Source organism: Betta splendens, chromosome 5, assembly GCF_900634795.4.
Source record: "Betta splendens chromosome 5, fBetSpl5.4, whole genome shotgun sequence".
In the NCBI taxonomy this organism is placed as follows: Eukaryota; Metazoa; Chordata; class Actinopteri; order Anabantiformes; family Osphronemidae; genus Betta; species Betta splendens.
This window is the reverse complement of record NC_040885.2, coordinates 5115410-5137804: the sequence shown is the minus strand read 5'-3', so window position 1 is coordinate 5137804 and position 22395 is coordinate 5115410. Positions and strand designations below refer to the sequence as shown.

Below are 22395 nucleotides of genomic sequence, written 5' to 3'. Positions count from 1 at the left end.
CACAGCGCTGCAGACCGGTCATGAGTACAGAGATTCTGTGATCACATACAACAACCGCAGAGAAGCTACATGAACCCCTCTGCTGTTTCTGTGGCCTGTGGAAGTCCCTGTTAACTTCAGTCTGATCGTCATATCAGGATGAACAGGCTACTCTGCTGTTAGGCTTCATTTTATCAAAACTGAAGAAGCTGTTTGACTCGTTTCTGCTAATGCACAACACTGCCACCATGAGCCTGCAGTCCATTTAAGATCACTGCTTCACTGTTTTATCATCACATTGTATTTGCCATTTACAGCCTAAAAGCAAACACAGCACTGCTCAGTTTACTGAGGAGGTTCTGTTCACTTCATGCAGCTGGATCTGGCACCTGAAGGAGAGTAACAGTGCAGGCAGGAAGGCAGAGCAAACAAACCATGACAGCGACGCTTGGTGAAATCACTGCCTGGATCATGTTTACTTGGGAAACTTATTGTTTGGGTGGAAATAAATAGCGTTCCAGCTCCTGTCGTCTCTCCCTCTATCTGCCTCCCTCTATCTCTATCTGCTTTACTGTACAACATGAAATACGACCCATGACATCCTTCCATTAGAATGTGGGCTGAAAAAAGGAATCGTAGAATGAATGGAACTTCTCACCTTTATATTAGCTACATGGTGTAGCTCAATGACTTGCCGAGGAAGACAAGCAGGTTCGACTTTTTAGGGCTCATGAGCCCCATAATTGCTGTTATGTAACACATAACCAATTCAATTCTGCTCATGGGTTGAGCGAAGAACAGGTCTTCAGTTCTGACAAACACAGAATCCCTTGTTATTCTACCATTGACTGGTAATAAAAGGAAAATTGTGCCTGCTAGCATGAATAGAACCGTCTCTGTCCACATGAAGGTCGTCCCCTTGTAGTGAACAATAAAAGCTGTTACACTGTATGTCCTCTGGTAAAGGACGATGTGGACCCACTCATGGCTACTGGAAATTAGACTAGTGACATTTGTTGTTTGTTGCTGGCAGACACCATATCATGAACAGATATACAGTATGAGACAAATAAGATTCATGGGTGTTAAATGTTTTGGTGTGACATAACACTGGTCTGGCGTTAACTAAGGTGTAGTATGAAAAAAAGCAGAATCAGAATCGTTTTCTATTTTGTTGGACAACACACACACACATGAAATGAGCTCATTGTTAATATCTTCTGGTCATTCACACTATCACATCATGCTGTAATTTTGCCCATGTGTTCTAATAATGATTGTAGTGCATGCGTTGTGTTGTTTGCTTTGAGCAATCACCTTGATCTAAAAAATGATCCCATAAATCAGTCCTAAGGAAATGCTCAGCCCCACTGTGAGATAATTGCTCCTTCTGGCTTAAGCTGTGCAGATGGAAAACAGAGTGTTTGGATCTCCAAATACCTCCCTGAAGACATCTGAAAAGCTGTTTTCCCATCCATCTACATACCAGCCAGGAGAGATTGCTTTATGCATATGGAGCAGAGCAGTGAATGGGGCTTCATGAAATCAGCTTATGGATGTAAGTATTACTCTGGAGGGTTTAAGGAGGGTCCATTTATACAGACAGACTCCCCGCGTTTTATTATTTATTTGTTCTCACTCATATCTGTGAGAATGTACCCGGCACCATATGCAACCTGGCAGTCGCTATGGTAACAAATGCTCCGTATTGTTGGTGAGGTGTTCATTGCCCCAGGCAGACCATCTCATTCATGGCAGATCTGTACGTCGCAATGTCAATCACGTCTAGTGAAGTAGGGAAGCTAAATTACAACTGGCAGTCACAATAAAATATTTATGCACCAGGAAATCAGTAATAGAACAATCTGGTACTGTATGAAATGGGGCATACTGTATTTCATTTTGAGCAGCATAATTTGTATGTACTATTATTATTATATATTTGTGGTGGTTTAGGCTAATTATCTTGTACTTAGTTTAAGCTGCACATGAAAATGATAATGAGTTAACAGTATAAACAGCCAGAAAAAACACTGTCTCAAGCCCCAAACACTAGACAGCCAATAAATGACATCAAGGTGATACACTGCATAGTGGTCACACTAAAGTCTACCACAGTTTTGGGAGAAAAAAAGCTGATCACCTCCTCGATATTTCTTCTTCTTACTTGTGTTTCCTGAAATAAACTGTTAAGATGACAAGATGACACAAAATAAAAAAGACACCTGAAGTAAACACAATAACCGGCCAAGGTTTGTGGAGCCTGGTGTTGCACTGAAAGCAGAACCTCAGGGCTCTCAGCTGATCTACTATCTGATCGGTTCAGTTTTGAACCAACAACATGATGTTCCTGAAAACTGTTACCTTTTGTTTATGTGGCAATGTATTGATTGTAGCCTATTGGTAAAAGGTCAGTTTGATTACAGAAATAGAAAAAGACATTTTGAACTTTCAGAAGGGCAAATTTTAGATTCCTACAAATGTGTTTCTTTTGAATCAATCTTAGAAAATTGATAAAATGTTATTTTGTTTAATTCATCATAAATTCAGTATTTGAAAAGTCCCATATGAGATTCGCCTATAAACGCACCGTTCCTTGTGGAGTTTTCAAACAGTTAACATTGACATAAAAGAGGTTTGATTTATATTATCTACTGCCCACGTCCTGGAAAACGTAGTGACTCTTTTTTGGACCGTTTTGATTCTGCTAATGCTGCTCCCGTCTGTGAACGTCACTTCTGCCTCTAACTATCGCGAGAACTGCATAGATTCAACATGGCGGCGCGCATTCTTTGGGCGGAAGCTCGGATGTTTTCTTAATTTATTATTGCGCTATTCTTTTATAAACACTACAGAACTGCCAGCAACAAACCGACATATTACTACACACCAAGTAGCAAATAATTACTCGGACGGACGTTGTTTTGCCCTTTTCTCCACCTCTTCGTCACTCTTCAATACAGAAGACAGTTGTTACGACTACTGCAATATGGACAATTTACAAAGAAGCCAACAAGACTCCGCCAACATAAACAAAAGGAAGAACACGTCCAGTCCGACTTAGAAACCACAGGAGTAGAGGTCAGTAGACTGTGTCTATCAGGATGCTGCGGTCCAGTCGAACAGGTTCTAAATTTTGCAGCGAAACTCTTCCGTCGACGCAGAAAGTCAAACACGCTCATACAGAACGAAAAACGTTGTGTTTTAGGTATAACAGTTGACTATTCTACTGCTTGGTCGTTTTAAAGCCACACTGCTAACAGTAGTGTTTATAGGTGACAGACCATGTATTTAATAGATCACTGATCTGCCACACATTTACACTGGCGTGTGTGTATCATATTCACACTGACGTTCTCCAACAGAACCAACATGACATCATCATCTGCAAAAAACAGAGATGACCTTGTATAGTGTATATATAACAATCTGACGAAGATTCTCCAGTCTGATTGCTGACTAGAAAGAACCGAACGAAGCAGTTTGAGATCCACCCTTACAGAATCATCAGCAGTGTTGTCAGATTGGGAACTGAAGTCGCTTTACACCTATGTATTTTGAACAAAACTATTGTATCAATCAATCATCTCAATTCAAATTCATCCAATAGTCATTTCATTGTCATCACAATTGGTTTCTGCATTTAACCCATGTCCTGGGGGAGCAGTGGGCAGCCACCCAGGGAGCTAGAGCGAAGTGTCTTGCTCAAGGACACACCTGAAGCCAGAGGGGGGGATCGGACCAAGGACAATCTGCTTCCCAGGCCAATGCTCTACCTACTGAGCTATAGTACCTCGCCCCACGCAAACCAAACAGGAACCATCGGCCATCCGCAAACTATACAACCTCAGTTTTTTAAAACAAAAAGAAATCAAAACCACAATCATTAGACACAGAAAAAAGCATGTAATAATATTGAGTGGACATTTCTTTTGTGCCTCAGAGACAAGTTTGGATTTAGTCAGTCATTACCTTTAATCAGTTGGATAAAGTCACTACAGAACTAGACATATCTAAAGACATTTGAGGCGACAACACACAATCATAAAATCAGTGTCTATGCAGATGAACCCTGAAACTTGCTAGATGGAAAAAATATAACATTTAATTAGTTTTCATCATTTTCAGCTGCAGCATAAACTGTAAATCAACCACACTCCCACATTACTGGGATTCTGCACTGAATCACATCGTCCATTTCATTGACAGCATCAGTTATCTAGGTATTAATATTTACTCCAGGCAGTCAGAGTTATTCCAACACGCCAATCTTAGATATAGGTCAAATCTCCCACTCCCACTAATTGGACAAATCGGCTAGAGTTAGAATTAGGACCCCCATGACTCACACAACAACAACTGGTTTATATCATTGGACTCACTAATGTCTCTGTTAACTTTAAAACAGACCAAAACACAAGGCAGATTTCCAGAATCATCAGAATTTCACAGCTACTTTTGTGAAGTAAAACCCTTCTAAGGTTTTGGGAACATGAATCTAGCTGCCATGCCTTAGTCAAACAAAAAAAATAAAATTAACCAAGAATATTAGTAAAACTACATATGGAGAAGCCTTCAAATTGCTGTGTAAACCATGGCTGTTGAGTGACCCCTACCTGTGACCCACTGCAATGATGTAGTAGATGTACAGTAGAAGCATAGGTGCCTTGTTACCAACCCCCGGTGGAGCAGTGACCAGTGTTAGGATACACTGGAGCTGGGCTACTGTGCCAAGAGATGCTAATGAGTCCATTCTGATTCGTTTTAAATTATAGCATTGTTATTTATTGGGGCTTTTGAACGTGGTTGCATAAAAATGTTTTCCAGACATTTCCAAGTTAAGTTGTTACTACTTATTACAGTTCTACTCATCATTTTAAAGCATGGCTCACAGATTTTAACAATAGAGACAAAAGACTTTCCATCGTAAGTGTTTGCAGAGCTGCCTGGCAACTGTGGAGACAGACACACAGCTCTTATTACTGGCCAAACTGTTGACTTAAATCACTTAAAGACATTTATAGCATTTATTTCGAATCATTTCGTTAGTTTGAGTGAGAGTTTAGACAGCGTTTTCTAAATAACATAGCATTGGCCTGTAAAAGCTACTTGGACAGTTAAACCTTTTATTTGACAATAAAGGGACTAATTGACATGAGTCAACTTCCAGATATTGTACCTATATTGGTAGAGAACACAATGCCATGTCTATAAAATGAATATTTACATACACACTTCATTTTCCTCCTTCAAATGTGTATATATATGTTTTTACTTGACTGAATGCACACAGACCGATAGCTTCATGTAGAGAAGCCACATGTTAATTTGTTTTTATTTAGTTTGCCTTTGGGTTAGTTTATTTGCCGTAGTTAGAGCTATTAAGCAGGCAAAACGATGATGGCAATATCGTTATATATCGTCAATATGGAAGCGTTGGCCTGTATTTTAACTACAGCAGTTATTTACCACAGGCCACAGAAAGGTCAACATAATGAATATTTTCACCACACTCAGGAATCTGATTTTCTGGGCTTTGCCAGACTGCAGTCTGAAGTGAGGTCTGAAGTGAGGTCACGTCTTTCCTCACTTCACAGGCAGATCATCTTAATTACCATACACAACCATTAACATATTATGCTATTTATAGACACCTGACCCGCAGCTGCCAGTACACACCACTGTAGACGCGTGTTACACGAATCACAGGTAGCCAGTCTGTGTCTGCAGTGGTGTGTCAATTCATGTTACTCTCATGCAACACACACAGATCAAAGACTTCTGGGGAGTTTTTTCTGTGAGCTGCACATTATTGCACAAGCTGAAATCAGACGAGATGAAACTTATTGAGCTCCGTGGGAATGCTTGGTGTGTTGCTGAGAATGATTGCTTTTTCTTTGTTGTTACACCAATAAATATTCTGCAATATCAGCATAAATATGAATAAGTGGAAAATAATTGTGTTCTAAATTAAATTAGTGCTTTGTACGGAGGTTCTGCAAAGTGTTCAATGTAAATTTGTGTTTTATTACCAACAGCAAACATTTAGACATTCATTGAACTTTATTCAGCTTTACTGTAATTATACACATGGTTACGTCCACTTTAGTAAGCAGGATGTAACTATACCAAAATAAGTTGACCTGCTGTAATGCATTAGTTACTGTGATTAACAGTGGCAACCTTAGTTGTGATTCAAAGTGTTAATAGTATTAGGTTTGGTTTAGTAGTTACTGTTTGTTTGTGTCCACTGAAACAGTTCCATTAACCTTTTCAAAATGTACGTGTCACTGTACATGTGTGACAAATGGGAGTGACTTTACTGTATAAAGTTTCATTTCTCCATTTCCGCCTGTGCAGTTATATCATAACTCTGAATCTTAGACAAAACCATGTACATGACGTCCTTTTTTTTAAATTGCTGTTCTTATTATGACCTTAACCACTAATAATTTACACTTTTTTAGTCACCTGATTTGCCTGGGAATGCCTGAACATGTCTCACAAAGACGATAGTGAAGCTCAAAGGAGGTGAGCAACTGGTGCTTCTTATACATGGAGTCACCGTTCACTGTAAAAGGAATCAGTCCGTGCTGCACTGAGCGTGTTCTTGTTGTTTCTTGTAGCCCTCACCACACGGACCTGTACAGTGCCATCCCTCGAACATGCTTGCCCATCGTGTACCACCCAGACTACAACATCACCTTCATGGGCCTTGAAAAGCTGCATCCGTTTGATGCTGGAAAATGGGGAAAAGTCATTCACTTCTTAAAAGGTAAAGACAATGATAAGCCGAGGGCCAGATGGGAAGGACGCGTCCCCAAGTAGATGCGCATTGACATCCTCGGAGTAGATCAGAGGCCTAGTTGCTGGAGACAGGAATACAGAGCTATAGAGCACAGATAATTAGAGACAACACCCAGTTGATGTCTGTGCAGGTATCGTAGAGGAGGCCCAGCTTGGCTTTCAAGGCCAAGGGAAAATATTTGCTGACTGACTGGCACAACTTCAGATAAAGCTACTGTGAAACTGCACCTCATCTTTGCTATAGAAAGTGGCATACACAGCTTAATGAAGGCTGAAACCTTCAGTAGACTGCAGATATAGAACCACAGTAAGCCAGTGCTGACGGGGCCAAACCTTGGGTTTTCTAAATTTACACTCTGAACACTTTAATTGGAGAAAAACTGGATGATGTTGCTGTTTTAGTTTAAAAAAAATTGTTATCTGTTGATGTTGTTCCTAAGCATTTGACTTGATGCCAATCCAAAGTTGATAATGCTGCGAAGCAATGAAGAGGTGGAGGAGAAGAAAGGTCTTCACCAGAGAGCCTCTTGACAGCAGCAGTTACCCTCGAGGTCCTGACCGAGTGTGTGGTTATGGTAAATTTGTCATGGAATGTGGAACAGTGCATAGTTTGACTTTAATGGTTATGAAGTGTTGGAATAAATAAATACCAACATAAATGGGTGTGTAAAGATCAAGGTGTAGGCTTTAAGGTTTTCAATAATCGTAATAATATTCCAGAGTTTGTTCTGTTGTGCTTAACATACATTATCAGTATTTACTGGATCTGTCATACCAAAGAAAACAAGTGTAATTGCACATCTCTACTTTAGAGCCTCGTGCTGTTGGTAAAAAAATGCTTAGATGGTGTTCCACTGATGTGACAATAACTAATTTTCGCTGTACTGATTTGTTTTTTTCACCATAGCTACATCTTCACAAAGATGAGTCATTAGCTGAACAACTAATTATGAAGCTCCTTTGTAGAAGTGACACTGCCTAGTAAAGCAGAACTGCCAAACATATCCTATTCAGTAACTTTTCAATCACATTTATATATGGGTTCTTGTAAAGGCTACATTAGGTCTATCACATTATGTCTATTAGGACGTGCCTAAAACCTGATGGCTACACATATATGCTAATAAGCTAATTACATTAGCTCAGTGAAAACAACAATTTAACCTGAGTGAGAACGTAAATTTGAATTTACGTATAACAGCAGTATCGTGGTTATATTCTTGTGCATGTGTTTTTCTAGAGGAGCAGTTCATCACTGATGGGAACATTGTGGAAGCCCGTGAAGCTACTGAGGAAGATCTCCTGGTGGTTCACACCAAACCTTACATCAACAGATTAAAGGTAGCTCTGTTTAACGCCAACCTTAAAGCATGATCAGTACAACACTGTTCATCTTCGCGCCTTCTCTTCTTGTCTCTGTTCTGTGTCTTGTATTCATCACTATTTCAGTCAGTAGGAGGAGGAGTTGATCTTGTAATTCACATTGTGAACTACAATCTCAAAATCTGGGAGCTGCATTTATGCAGGTTCTGATCACATTAGTGATATAGAAATACTGAGGAGTGGCTGTAAAGCTCTCACTGTGTGTCTGCAGAGGAACAAGTTAAGCTGATAACAGTACTTCTCTTCATCTATTCTCTGTCCCCCTCTGCTGCATGTGAAACCAAGGCTTGGAGGGCTCAGGAGAGGTACCTCGGTGCACTGCTTTGAATTAGCATTGCTGTGTGAGAGTCAAGGCTCAGACATGAACACGCTGTGCACTGCTTCTCTGTTTGCTCTCTGTGCTCTTCATGTGCCTGAGGTCAGTGGCTTGTTATGTATAGTTAATAAACTGACCTCCATGTTTTTTTAGTGGTCTATGATCGTGGCAACAATCACAGAAATCCCACCGCTTCTGTTTCTACCTAACTTCCTGGTGCAGCGGAAAGTATTGAAGCCTTTGCGGACACAAACAGGAGGAACCATAATGGTGAGTACCTTAGCAAAGGTATGTTGGTTAGAGTTGATTCACAAATTCTTCCCATGATCCTAGTATCCTACCCATTATTATCTTGTAGCTCAACACGCACACTTTGCTTCCCTCCTAACTGTTCCGTTTGAAGTGTGAACATATGTATGTTCAGTAGCTCAAATAGTATTAGTAGTAGTAGATCAAGTCAGTTGTGCTGTGCCTCAGTAAGTCATCAGTGTAGCACCTGAATCACTCTTGCTCTATAGAATTAATTTGCTGGATCTTGCCCACAAAATGACGCTTTCATTAAAACACAGGTGCTATATATTATGATGCTTTTATTTAGAGATGACATTTAATACTAAATATATTAAGGAAACTGTCTTGCTGTGTTTTAACCTTTTGGAACATTGCATTACATTCAAGCTTTAACCAGGTTATGTTAGTAAAATACAGAACCTCTGGTATTTTATGCAAATAATAGAACTTGTATACATCTATGTAAATTAAAACATTAGATGCAGTGCTAATGTTGTATCCATGCTGATCCAATATGGCCTGAGCAGAAACAGACGTGAACACCTGCGATGGGGCACAACATCTGCTGAGGAGAAGTGGCTTCTTCCTAATGAAATTCCATGTGATTGGAGAAATGGAAAGGGTTGCTTTGGTTGGAGAAGCCCATCAACGGTGTCTAAAACTGAGTCAGAGTGAGGGGTCATCTGAGTTTCCAAGTGATGATGAATTCATTCGAATTCAGTCTAGGTTATAAATTAGGCAACATGTGAGGGGAAAGAAGAAGAAACCCCCAGTAGAACCAGAAAAAGGAAAGGTTTTGAAAATAGAGGAGTCCAGTCCAGTCCCAGTCCAGAGGTCCCCAGCATCTAAACCTATTAGAGCTTAACAAGGAGAACTAAGCAGTATGGATCTAAAGAAGAGAAGCTGATCCCTCTGCTGATTCCAGTCAGACTCTGGCTGCAGCATTTTATAATACATTTGAGGTTTTCTATTGAGTTATAATAAACTATGAGTAGGAAGGTATTGTACAGTGGTCCGGAAGCACTAATGAATACAAACCTTTTTAAAAACTGTGTTTGTGTTCATAAATGGTATTTTAGACTTTTTCCAGTGCAGCATTTCTATATATTCTATGAGAATTATTTAAGCTGTCACTGTGTGAAAGAAGAGACAAAAACTAAAAAGTTTCACTTAGCTCATCTAAAGAATGAAGGCTTGTAGTAGCTCGCTGTTCTATGGAAAAGTGGGTTTGTCTGTCTCATAGAATAAATGCTAATGCCATGGCACATAGCTAGAGACATGAATGCACACAAACTGATCAGCACTATGCAGATCACACTCATTGGATGGCTCCCAGCACATATACTAATCCTAGAATCACGGGAAAGAGAAGCATTGTGTCTCTGATGGTTGATGGAGTTGAGCGGATTAAATTGGAGGGTTATGAACGGTTAAATATCTGTTTTCCCCAGACACAGAGCCAGAGAGTGTGCGTACATGCTAATGCACCTTATTACCCCTCCATCAGAGCCAGATTGGCATTTAAACACCATCTCCACAGCCCGTATCCCCTCACAGGCTACTCTACGCTGCTCCAGCTGCACATGGCAGAGAGGCTCCCTTGTTCATTTGAGAGGAAACTCTTGACCGGCCTTGAGAGGAGCCGCTTGTAACAGCATTTATTGCAGACTAGAACATTGTGCATGCATTGCTTGCAAGTAGACAACGCGTTTCACTTGGTCATTTCTCAGCTTCTCTGTGAAGATACTTAGTTACTTCTCAGATTATAATAGTCCATTAATTCTAGAAAACTGGTTGAATCTAAAATATCAATGGAGCAACATGTTTTGAAAGCCTTTCTTTGGGACACAATTTTAATTTCATGAAGTAATGAAAGTAAACACAAATGCAATGTCACAGGAAAGGCTATGTGGAACTTTGAATTAAAAACTCGTAACGTTCATGCGCAGGTTTGCATGTTGGTATTGAACGCTGATCTGTGGCATTATGCCTCCACAGGCAGGTAAACTGGCTGTGGACAGAGGATGGGCCATAAATGTAGGTAAGTGTGTTTTCTGCACAGACACTGATCTGGAAACACACAAGCTCAATACAGTCGTTCATTTGACATTCACTTTTACACATACTTGATTTATTCAGTGATTTCCAACCAGTGCAAACCTAATCACAATCTGCCTTTGTGCATGACGGTGTAAGGCCTCTCTCTATCAGCTATCACTACTAAATCAATTATTCCACTTTGTTGACATTTCATGTAGAAGGAAAATATGCTCAGTGTTTTATGAATAAACAGTTGGTTTAGTGTTTAACCTGCTTTATGAGGGCAGAGTAGGTGCGGTTCCACCGCAGTGGACTGACACCAGCGAAGCATCAGACTCTGATTTAAGTGAGAGACATCATGGTTTTTCCACTAAACACGGTCCATTTTAAGAATGGAAAAGAAGAAGAATGTGAAACAACCAAACTTGTAGTTGTAGAGAACAGTGCAGAAGTTTAGGACAATTCTCCAGGCTCAGCTTTTATATTGCCACTTTTTAGTGTCAGTGTTGTAGTTGCTTTGTTAGATTCAGTCTCATTCAGTGTGACTTCTTTTGGGTTTTCCAGGTTTTCCAGGTAGTCACTACCTGTGAATCAGGGACAAATGCCTTTTCTTGCTTCAGCATATCAACCTTCAGCTGGAAGGTCCTGATCTAGTGATTTTGGTCATAAGTGACCTCTGTATCTGAATCTTTTACTAGATCATTTTCATTTGTAGGACCATGTTTTATTCCTAGGTTTTTTTCCAGCGTGTTTTTTTAAAAGAAGCTAACCTTTAAGTCTAAATATTACCATAAACATGATCATTGTGCTTTTTGGACATAGAAACAGAAACCTTCAGTGTGATGACTTTACTTACTTATTTACTTACTATCACAGATTTGATCTCCAATCTATAAATCTATAAATAAAATAATAATAATAATAATAATAATAATCATGGTGAATTTGTATTTGTATTTTTAATCTTTAAATAATATGAATATATATTTTGAGTGATTATTACTCAGGTCCACATGCTTGGTTCTGCCGCTCTAGTCTGTGCCGTCTTGCTGACACAGCCCTCATCTCCTTTTCAACATTCAGATGCAGACTAAATACTTTTAGATGTTCTCAGACAGAAGATGCATTGTTATGTTGTGAAATGACCCTGTCTGCTTGTGCAGACGGGCTGATTATCACAGGCGGGGTATACAGAACATAATAATGTCCGTTTCGATCTGAACCAGGGCGTGCTTGTGCAGTATGGATTAATCCAGAAGACCGAGCACTTTATCATTTCGGTTCCAGGGTTGTACACAGTCATTCTGATGGTAAAATGCGCTTTGAGCGTATGTTGATGCTATCTTTGCTCTGACGGGATGCGTCCTTCCTCCGGCTCGCTCCCATCACCGACGTGGTTGAATGAGGAGGAGGTGTCCATCTCCAGAGCTGGGGTCATTCTTTATTCCTCCCCCTGGTTTGTGCTAAGCGGGGAACAAAAACTGCAGATTCAGATTTTTCTTTTGTAACTCCTGCATGCTCAGCCACTTTACACTTTGCTGTTGATGAATCAGGAAGAGAGATTGTTCTGCATCAATAAACATGATTTTAATAAACATATAAGGCCATTCAGCTTCGCCTTGTGGGGCCAGGGACAGTAAACCATGAGCATATTTCACCTGCTACTTTCCTGGCCGTTATTAATATTCCTCTCTCCACTGTGCTTTAATGAACATGAGCAATGCAGGGCAGAGGGGACTGTAACTCCTAATAGGAATGAATGGTTATCACCTCTATTTAAGAGTCTCGCTGTCCACTCCTGTAAATTACTGCTCCTCCAGCATTGTAGTAGCTTTTCTACACACCCATTGTTGTAACAGGGATCAGCCGCCGTTTTTATAACTGGCAGTAAAGTTAACAGGATCCTGCTTTAACTGGCCAATTGTGGTCATTTAGAATAATGGACTTCTCAGGTGCTCAGTGACCCGTTCAGTGCATCTTGTGTTTCCCAGGAGGAGGATTCCACCACTGCTCCAGCAACAGAGGAGGCGGCTTCTGTGCCTATGCAGACATCACACTGACCATCAAGGTAGGACTCATGGGAAACACTGAAGAGAGACACAGTGCGCTTTACCTTCCAGCTTTGATGCGTGGACTGTTTGATTTTAAAAGGACTCTAAACTAAAACCTAAACTGTTGATGGGAGAACAGATGTGTCTCATTCCTCTTTTAGTTCCTGTTCGAGAGAGTGGAAGGCGTCTCCAGAGCCACCATCATCGACCTGGATGCTCACCAGGTGAGCCCATACTTTTACCTCTGTGTGTGTCCCTGTGCTGTGTATACCCCCATCCTAACCACCACACCAATCAATGGGGCTCCCTGCCGACCAGGATGGCTCTTGTCTCGTATTTCCAAAAACGGATTTCAAAAATCTTTTTACAAACAAACCTCTTTTATGTGCCAGTATGTGACTGTGGCTCTCTAACGGACTACCACTGCTCGTCACCTCTGATTAGGGTCTGCTGCTGTTTCAAAGTGACCTTAGATTTGTTATTTTCTTTTTATATTACTTCATGTGCACCTGAAAAGGCTCCTGTAGTTTATTTAATTTATAAAGCTTGAATAAAAAAATTAAAACATCCTGATATTTGTAAATGATAATAAACTAATATTTTTTTTCCTGAATAAATGCACAGCACTAAGGAATTGCTTATCATTGCATATCATCTTAGCATTGCTTAACATGCACATCATGCATCTAAGCAGCACAGCATCAGCTCTTTCACGCTACGGTACCTGCCAATGGAGTCGTTTACGTCGGTAGACTCATAAATCATGCATAGTATTTGCATGTGTAAAGCCTGACCCTGTCGTAAAACACAGGTTTATGCACAGAAGCAGTAGACAACAGGGAGTCAACATCCCTGAAGCGCTGGTGATGTCTCTAAGAGGCGCCTGCCATAAATAGCCTTTATACCTTTTAAACTGCAGCTCATTGGAAATAACGCACCTTTACCTATTGACCCAAGAAGGGGATCAATACAGATGCTGAGTAAATAATTCATGAAGAAGATAAGAGAAGGTCTGTATAAAAGGCTCAGAGATGGGCCTGAGCAGAGAGTAAATATTGAGGACGTGCAGCAAAATCCTAAATACAACCGTAGATGCAGTAACATGGGCCAAGTGTTTTAGCTGATTCTCCAGAATCTATACTATATAGACACAAGCTGATATAGTTATAAGATATAGAAGATATTAGAAGATATTCATACAAAAGTAAAAGTATTTACAGTATATTTTGCTGTTAATCATTAATCATCAGCAAACCCTCTTCTGTTGAATGTCGTTCTTTCGGTTGTTTTGTTAAGCTGAGCATCTTCATGATGCTCTTGTTTAGTAGAGATGCTTGAGCTTGGTGACGAAAGATATCTGTTTAACAGAGCTAATTAAAACGCTTGTTTGAAATCTGTTGGCTGACACCAGATAATGACAGTGGAACAGCTTCTATTGTTCAGGAGCGGATACGACTAATGACGCTGGAGGCAGCAGGAGCTGCAGCTGATTCATAGTCTGAAGCAGAGCGTCCACGTCCGTGCTGATTTCAGCGTGTGACAGTTGGAGTGATCGTCTGATTCTGACTTTAGTCTCTAACCGTTTGGTGACACTGAGACACAAGTCTTGCTAGGAATGAGGAGAATAACTGTCACACACACTTCTTCTGTCAGCTTCACAGCTGGAGTAAACACAGTTGCGAAGCAATACATCACAACATCCAGCAGCTGACAGCCAGACCAGCTGTTTTCCAGCCTTTTTGCTACGAGGCTGTTTCCATCAACTCATTTCACCGTTGGAAGGAGTTTGACCTAAAATAACCTCATGTCACTTAATATTCACATCAGGCTGCACATTACAATGCACGGAAAAAAGTTAAGTCTTGTATTAAACTCTGGATTTAACAGAACAGCCACTCGGGGAAGCTGTCGATCGGCTTCATCAGCTGACAGCAGACAGACACACAACAAACAAAGAAGAAGTCAAAATGCATATAAACAGGGTGATGACACGAGAGAACAAAATGACTTGATGTCAGCGATTGATGAAAGTTGTTGCTCTGTTGTAGGGAAATGGACACGAGCGCGACTTCCTGGACGACAGGCGAGTGTTCATCATGGACATGTACAACCGCTACATCTATCCTGGGGACGGATATGCCAAGAGTTAGTGAATTAAGTGTCACTTTCCTTTAATATGATAGGACTTTGGTATTTTGAAAAGTGCATGACCCATACAATGCAGCATGTAGCGTTGTGGTGTCAAAAGGCGTCTGTCTGCCAGTGAAGGCTCCACCTTCAGTCCCTGTATCTCATCCAGTCATGCAGTGATTTCCTTCAACTCTCTGCCCTATACATATAGCAGAACATGCCACACTGTGATCATGGCTCCTATACAGATGATGGGTTGGTGTTTCATGATGATGTGACAAGAACCACATGTTTTTATTAAGTCAGAAACCTTACAGATGAAACATTTTTGTACTGACTCTGAAACTCTCTCTGCCTCCATCCTTCGCCTCCATCCGTCTGTGTTGTTACGTGAAGTCAGGACATTTCCTGTCTTCCCTTTCAAAAAGTAAAATAAATGTACTTTCTGGCTTGTTTAAGATAAAACCCACACTGTCTTCTTGGACTTCATGCTTTTCCTTACTTATCCTTAAAGACCAAATCCCACTTTTTTTCTTTTAAGTCTTTAAGAGAAACTAAGGAAACTAAGACTTGAACCTCTGTCTTACATGCATTTTTATTGTTCTCTCTTGCACTTTTTTTCTGTCTGGACGTTGAAACATGAAGGTCTCCTAATTAACCCTATTCTTTATGTGCAATGTTAGAAATGTGCATACTAATTAACTAGAGCTCTGCTGCATATCAGAGTATTCTGTAGATAGAAACTCAATCACCTACCGAAGAATCTGAAACAGAAATTCTGTGCCAGTGCTGAGGTACATTAAATATGCTGTTAATCTATATGAGGCGTGTGGATTGACCAAATAATAAGTGCTACCATTTCATATTGGCTGGTTTATTGATAGCAGCTGCTGGATGCTCTGTGGCTTAATGGTGCAGATGTCAGAGGTGTCATTTCTGTATCTCTGCAGGAGCTATTAAAAGGAAGGTGGAGCTGGACTGGGGCACTGAAGACTCTGAGTACCTTGAAAAAGTGGAACTCCACACTGAGGGAGCCTTGAATGAGGTCCGACCTGACATCATTGTCTACAACGCAGGGACAGACATCTTGGATGGCGACCCACTGGGAGGACTCTCCATATCCCCACATGTACAGTACAGTACAGTACAATACAGTTGTGTATGTGTTGTCAGGTCAGAACTGAAACTGATTAGGTCAAAGGTCAGGATCACAGAGATTTGCCTTGAACATTACTTGAAGGACTTTCTTCAGGCCAGAAGGACTCAAGGATTGATGGTTAAGGTTCACTATGACCTCATGTACAGTATGTCCTATCCTCAAATGGAGCCTAAAAGACCAATGGCACATATTTTGAGATTTTGTGTCTTTGTTTGATTTTTTTCTTGATGATTAACACAGAGCTCATTTGAGATGTGGTCTGAACAAAACTCTGCAGCTTAATGTCTAATAATTTAATGTCAAATCAGTCCTCACCCACTCCATAACAAACAAGAATTGTGTCTCTGAATCCTCATGCAGACATATGTTGGTGTGTTGCATATTTCTTGTTGACAGATACCATGCTGTAGCGGTGTGTGAGATGTGGGAGCGGTCACAGTCATTTGTAAATTGACTGACAGCTTTCTTTTCTTTGCCAGGGGATTATAAAGAGAGACGAGGTGGTGTTCAGAGCTGCAAGGCGGCGGGGCATCCCCATCCTTATGGTGACGTCTGGGGGCTACCAGAAGAAAACCGCTCGCATCATCGCTGACTCCATCATTAATCTGCAGCAGCAGGGCCTCATCGGAGCGGAGACTCTGGAGGGGGAGGGCTCGTCCTCGCTGGTGACCGGCCTGATGAGCAGCGCTGCTTCTGCAGGATCGAGGTTCACCGCTGTCTAAGGAAGGTCATGGACCTCCACCGCTGCCACTTTAAATGCACTAACCACTTTGTGTTGTTCCTCTATGCTGATGAGAAGTTAAACCCTGCTTATTTGCACGTACAGAGAGATCGCAAACTTCAGAACTTTCCATTTTTTATTTGTGAATACTTATTTGACTAATCGGAGGATTAAAAAAACATTGTGAAGCTGTTGGACTTTTAGAAGTTCTTTAAATTGTGATTTAGCTCTATATTGTTACATGTTCAGGGTTCAAGGTTTGAGAGGTTCCTTTATCTCAGGAAAGTCCTTTGTATATCACATATACTCCATGAAATGGGACGGATATGTGATACATAGTATGTAATTATCAGTTTCTGTTAATGATAAAATCGAGAAACATAACACTAAATACTGCATTAACATCTGATGTTATTATTCCGGGTACAGACTCGCTACTCTTATGTCTGACTGATCAATTAACTGGTGGAAGCAAACCCCAGCCCCGTTTCCTGACCCCTGAAAAAGGATATTTTTGTCTGTTACGTTGAGATCTGAGCAGCTCTCAGGATGGATGCGCAGGCCTGTGCACTGGAGCTCATTACTGTGTTGTAGTCCAGCATTCAGAGCTTTGAATGATGGTTCACAGCATTTGTTGTAAATACAGACAAAATGTGATTAACGCAGCTGCAGGCTCTACTGAAGACTTTGCACCAAATACCCGCTGAAAACTAACCATCTTCTGTAAACATATTGTGTGTGTTTTATAATCAGAATCTACAAATTATTAAACAACTTTACTCTCACGACCACTTTACGCCTATTCACATGATTCTCACTGTGCCACGTGCTGTCCCACTGTCTTCAAGACTCAACGTTGGCATGACCACAGTTGAAGAGTTGTACATGCGTTGAAACTTGTTCTGATATACAGTCAGAGGCATCATACGTTTATTTGTCAGTTCACGCGCATACAACACACAGAAGGAAGGACCTCAAACAGAGATGGAGCTCTGGGAGCTCAGTCTTATGTAAATCATAGTTGACTACTTCAAAATTCTCAGGAGCAAATTTGCACCTAATTTCTGCTGCCTCCTTTTTAGGTGAGGGAGCAGATGCCCAGGATCTAATCATCCTGATGACCTGATGTAACATTCATGGCAGATACAGGCTTAAAGTCACTGGTTTACATTGTGTGTTTACTACACACAACGGTTTGACAAAGACACTGATGTACTGGGGCCCGTTTCAAGAAGGAGGTTTAACAAACTCTGAGTTAAAACGAAGCTCTGAGTTGATTTACTCTGAGTTTGCAAACCTGGAGTTTTCGGTTCCAGAACAGCTGAAAAGAGTTGGTTTAAGCAACTCTGAGTTGTCTGACTCAGAGTTAAGCGCGTGCACCACGACGATACAAAGCCCTGATCAATGGAGTGAAGATATTACGAGTCACCATGGCAACAGGACAACAAAAGACGTCCGGAAATGGATATGATACGTCAAGCATATAGCGTCTACGAGTCTATAATCCGTAGAAAAGGCAACACGGCTGCAGCGGCGAAAGAGAAAGAATTAGCTTGGAAGAAAATAGCTCCTCGAGTCAATGCGTAAGTTTACATTTTAATCATACAGCGTAACTAATTACTAAATAATTTTAGTATTGTTGTTATATTTCACTCGTAAAGTAAGGACTTTTTCACTCATCTAAGGCGTTACTTCAGTAATTGCATGAAATACCGACGTTTGCATGAATTAAAAGTACAGTGTTATGTCTATGCATTTTTAAAATTCCTGTTGTGGTTGATGTGGGATCTGTAAAGTAATGATAATTCAATAATCCAATACGTTTTATGGAGAGCAATTATTACATTAATCTAATTAGGTTTTTAAAAGTTACCCAAAACACGTAATAACATAAGAAATTAATTTCAGTTTTTATGTAGGCACAATCCTGCAGACATAGAAGAACGTGGCTAAAATGAAATGTAAAAACATAATTCAAACAGGTATAAGGCACCATCATGTCATGGGTGTAGACTACCTGACTTTACAATATTTGATATATTAAATAACTAAATAGCATGCAGAGTATAGCAGTTCAGCAGCGTTTTCAACATGGCTGTAATGTTTTCACACAGTTAAACATTTGACTTCTACTCAGCCAACAGAAAGAAGGCAGAGGCTAGAACAACTGGTGAAGGACCTGCACCTCGCAGGAGGAGGTCAGTCACATTTGCTGCACAGATGCACACGGTTCAGTGATGTTCAGTAAATGCCAGAGTTCAATTCTGTAAGAGTAATGAGGAACATGTCATGTCAAGATGTCATGTAACTCTAAATCTTCTGTATTTTAAGTTACCGGTTATTGAGTTGTATAAACTAAATCTCAAGGAAATGTTATACTTGTATCACAAGATTGAGAAGCCAGATCTAGAAATTGAAATTCCCAAACACAAGCTGGAGATGAGTGTATAGTTAAAGGTGAATTGTATGAATTATTGGAAGAATCATAAAATCTAACATTTGCCTTTGTATTTGTAGGAAATGAAAAAAAAAACAAATAAATTATGATTTACATCTGTTCAGTTTCTTTTATTGGTGGTGGTGGTGATGGTTGATTAAGACATTAAAGCAAATCTGTCCATCCACTCTGCAGATTACTGTAATGGAAGGAGTCTCCTCAGGGTCTTGTATTCGTAGGGCAGGGTGTTGCTCCTCTCTAATAATTGCAATAATGTGGAGAACAACACGTGTCACATTAATGTCACAGGCCTCTCAGGTGTTTCCCTGAGGTGACGTAGACACTGAAGACGTGCTTTCAACAGGCCTATGGTCATTTCCACCCGGGCTCTTGTTCTGCAGGGCCACATTAAAGCGCTGCTGGGGGCCTGCTTCAGGTTCTGGGTCAGGCGTCAGTAGTGTGCGCCTTCATGGGTAACCCCTATCTCCAGCAGAAAGCTGTCAATCTCTCCTAGAAGAAAGTTCACATTACTTTAGTGCTGCATAGAAGTGTTCCTGTGAGTGTGAGTGCATGCATTGAAATAAGTCTATAGGACATACATGTACCTGTACAGTGCAGGCTGTTATTTAGGGTTGAATCACGATATATTCATGTTCACGTTTATGATATGTGCAGCATCACATATGATCTTGGTGATGTAAACAATGTAATGTCAGTTACAGTGACCATTAGAAAGAGTAGTCAGTGCACCTGCACATCTATCAGTTTATTTCAGATCACAGCAAGATATTATCAACTGATCATCATTTTTCAGATTAGCCTCACTGAAACAAATTGATTACCACATACCTGCAATCCTGTGAAACTCCTCTTTAATGGCTTTAAGGAGTTTGTGTCAAGGAAAGCGCTTGAGGTCGAACTTTTCTACAAACAGTGGCTTCACTAATGTGCTCAGCATCTCCAATGTTATAAAGAAAACTACCGTTACCAAAAAACGTAACGCAACACAAAGAATCTGTTCGGATGTAAAAGCACGGCCACGATGGGTGATGTGTTTGACGTATGGGTGAATAAGATTGTATGTATGGAGTCTCGATAAAAACGGTACCACTCAAATAAATATGCACGCGGTGATATGACAGAAAATTAACTCGTGGCGTTAAAATCCTCTCGCGGCGTAAATTCAACGTCGTGTGAATTAATACAGCGTCCTCATCTACAGGATCCTCTAGAAACGGACATTTTGGTCTCTGCGCGAAGGAAACAGGTGAAATCTATGAATGAACTGAAAGATTAAACGAGGTATTTAAACAGTGTTCACTTTAAAAAGGGGCGGAGACCGAAGGAAACTTTGGGTTTCCCGAATAAAACCTGCTCGCGACCAGGTTAGGTTCACAGAGTCAGTTGCCATAGTAACTGACTCTGAGTTTCGGTTACCTCGCTTCTTGAAACGGGCTTAAACTTACCCCGCTTTACGGGTTTAAGTAACCCCGCTTTCTGAAACCGAAAACTCTGAGTTTTCCTCATTCCGGGGTTAACAAACTCAGAGTTTCCACAAAACCTCCTTCTTGAAACGGGCCCCTGGTGCACTGATGATGTATTCATGTACAGTAGCCTCCCTGCTGCCCAGGCCTAGGAGACAAACACGCCACACAACCCTGGGTCCTCATAAGGGTCATGGGTGAGTTGGAGTAACTGATGTACCTCAGCACTGTGTAGTTATTGACCTTTTAATTATTTCTGCCCTACTTGTGATTGAGTTTAATACGTCCGCGTTGTTTTTTAGTTGTTTAGTTGTTTTTAGTTACACTGTAGACAGAATCAGGATCACAATCAGCTTTAATGCACAGTATCACCAAGGAATTATATGTGGTCTGACTCTGTCTTTGTTCCCTCTTGTGACAAAAAAATAAGTTATTTACATTCTGATTAAAGTTATTTACAAAAATAAAGAATATACTGTAAACTGCAGCGCGCTGGGTCACATTCCACAGTGGTTCTTGCATGTTTATGTATGTGTCTGTGAAGAGTCTTCGAGTCATTGTATTGTGACCGGTAGAATTCAGCTCAGACACAGCTGGGGGGATAAGCTGACTCTGTGTCTGCTGGTTCTGCTGGTTCTGCTGGTTCTGGTGGCTTTGGTTCTGTGACGTCTGCCAGAGGTGAGGCGCTTAAACAGTTTATGTGCAGGGTGTGTGGGGTCAGCAGTGATGCTGACAGCCCGTTCTTTGAGTCTGGCCCGGTACAGGTGCTCAATAGAAGGAAATGTCCCAATGATCACCCTGACCACCCTCTGCAGTCTGTGTCTGTCCTGTTTGGAGGCCGAGCCAAACCACACAGTGATGGAGGACCAGAGGACAGACTGGATGATGGCCGTGTACAAGATGGTGAGCAGCTCCTGGGGCAGGTTGAACTTCCTGACCTGTCTCACCAACAGTGTCTATGTGGGGGGGGCACTTCAGGTCCTGGAGATTGTGGACCCTGGGAGGGTCCCCTGTACCCACAGTTGCTGAAGCTGAAGCTGAATTCTGTTGTCATTGTCTGACATTTCATGTTGGTGAGTAAGGATACAATATATTTTATGTTGATGAACGTCCTCTACACTGTTTAGAAGCGAGGGCAACACTAGTGACTAATGGTCATTTAAGGAACCTTTGAGCGTGGTGAATTACCCAGAAAGCTGTTTGGACACATCTCTAATGGAGGCGGTCAGGCCACGCTTCCTGTTAGGGCCGATTAGCCGTGTCAGGGGTAATTAGCTCAAGCCTTTTATCCGCTGCTCTGCTCGTGAATGTGGCAGGAAGCTTTTGTGCCGTCTACCTTTAATTAGACACTCAGACTGTGTCACTTATTGTACGCAGCTTGTCTTTAATACGTGAAGCAAGCTTGGACGTCAGCTCATCGGCATCTTTAAAGGTTTGCATTAAGACTTCACTGAATGTTCCTAAAAGTTCACCTTGGACTTTGAGGGTTCGTGGTTGTGTTGACACTTAAATATAAAACATTCATAATAATGTTGAATAAATGCAGTAACAGATTATACTGCTTGAATCTGTCATCTGTCTTATGATACAGTGTCAT

At 40.9% G+C, this 22395-nt stretch overlaps 1 protein-coding gene across 1 annotated transcript; it reads left to right on the top strand.

The window, feature by feature from the left end:
* Nucleotides 1–2723: 2723 nt before the first annotated feature.
* Nucleotides 2724–17662, top strand: hdac11 (histone deacetylase 11). Its single transcript, XM_029151396.3, has 11 exons — nucleotides 2724–3060; nucleotides 6447–6510; nucleotides 6606–6754; nucleotides 8027–8127; nucleotides 8639–8755; nucleotides 10775–10817; nucleotides 12808–12884; nucleotides 13029–13091; nucleotides 14916–15012; nucleotides 15948–16126; nucleotides 16636–17662. The coding sequence occupies exons 2-11, from the start codon at nucleotides 6476–6478 to the stop codon at nucleotides 16876–16878; spliced, it is 1104 nt and encodes a 367-aa protein (XP_029007229.1). The 5' UTR covers nucleotides 2724–3060; nucleotides 6447–6475; the 3' UTR covers nucleotides 16879–17662.
* Nucleotides 17663–22395: the final 4733 nt, after the last annotated feature.

What these genes read in the sequence shown, in the direction of transcription:
- hdac11 (XM_029151396.3), top strand. Translation starts at nt 6,476, where the DNA reads ATGTCTCACAAAGACGATAGTGAAGCTCAAAGGAG. An exon ending in CTTACATCAACAGATTAAAG is followed by an intron (nt 8,128 to 8,638) that starts GTAGCTCTGTTT and finishes ATGTTTTTTTAG; the next exon opens with TGGTCTATGATCGTGGCAAC. An exon ending in AGGATGGGCCATAAATGTAG is followed by an intron (nt 10,818 to 12,807) that starts GTAAGTGTGTTT and finishes TGTGTTTCCCAG; the next exon opens with GAGGAGGATTCCACCACTGC.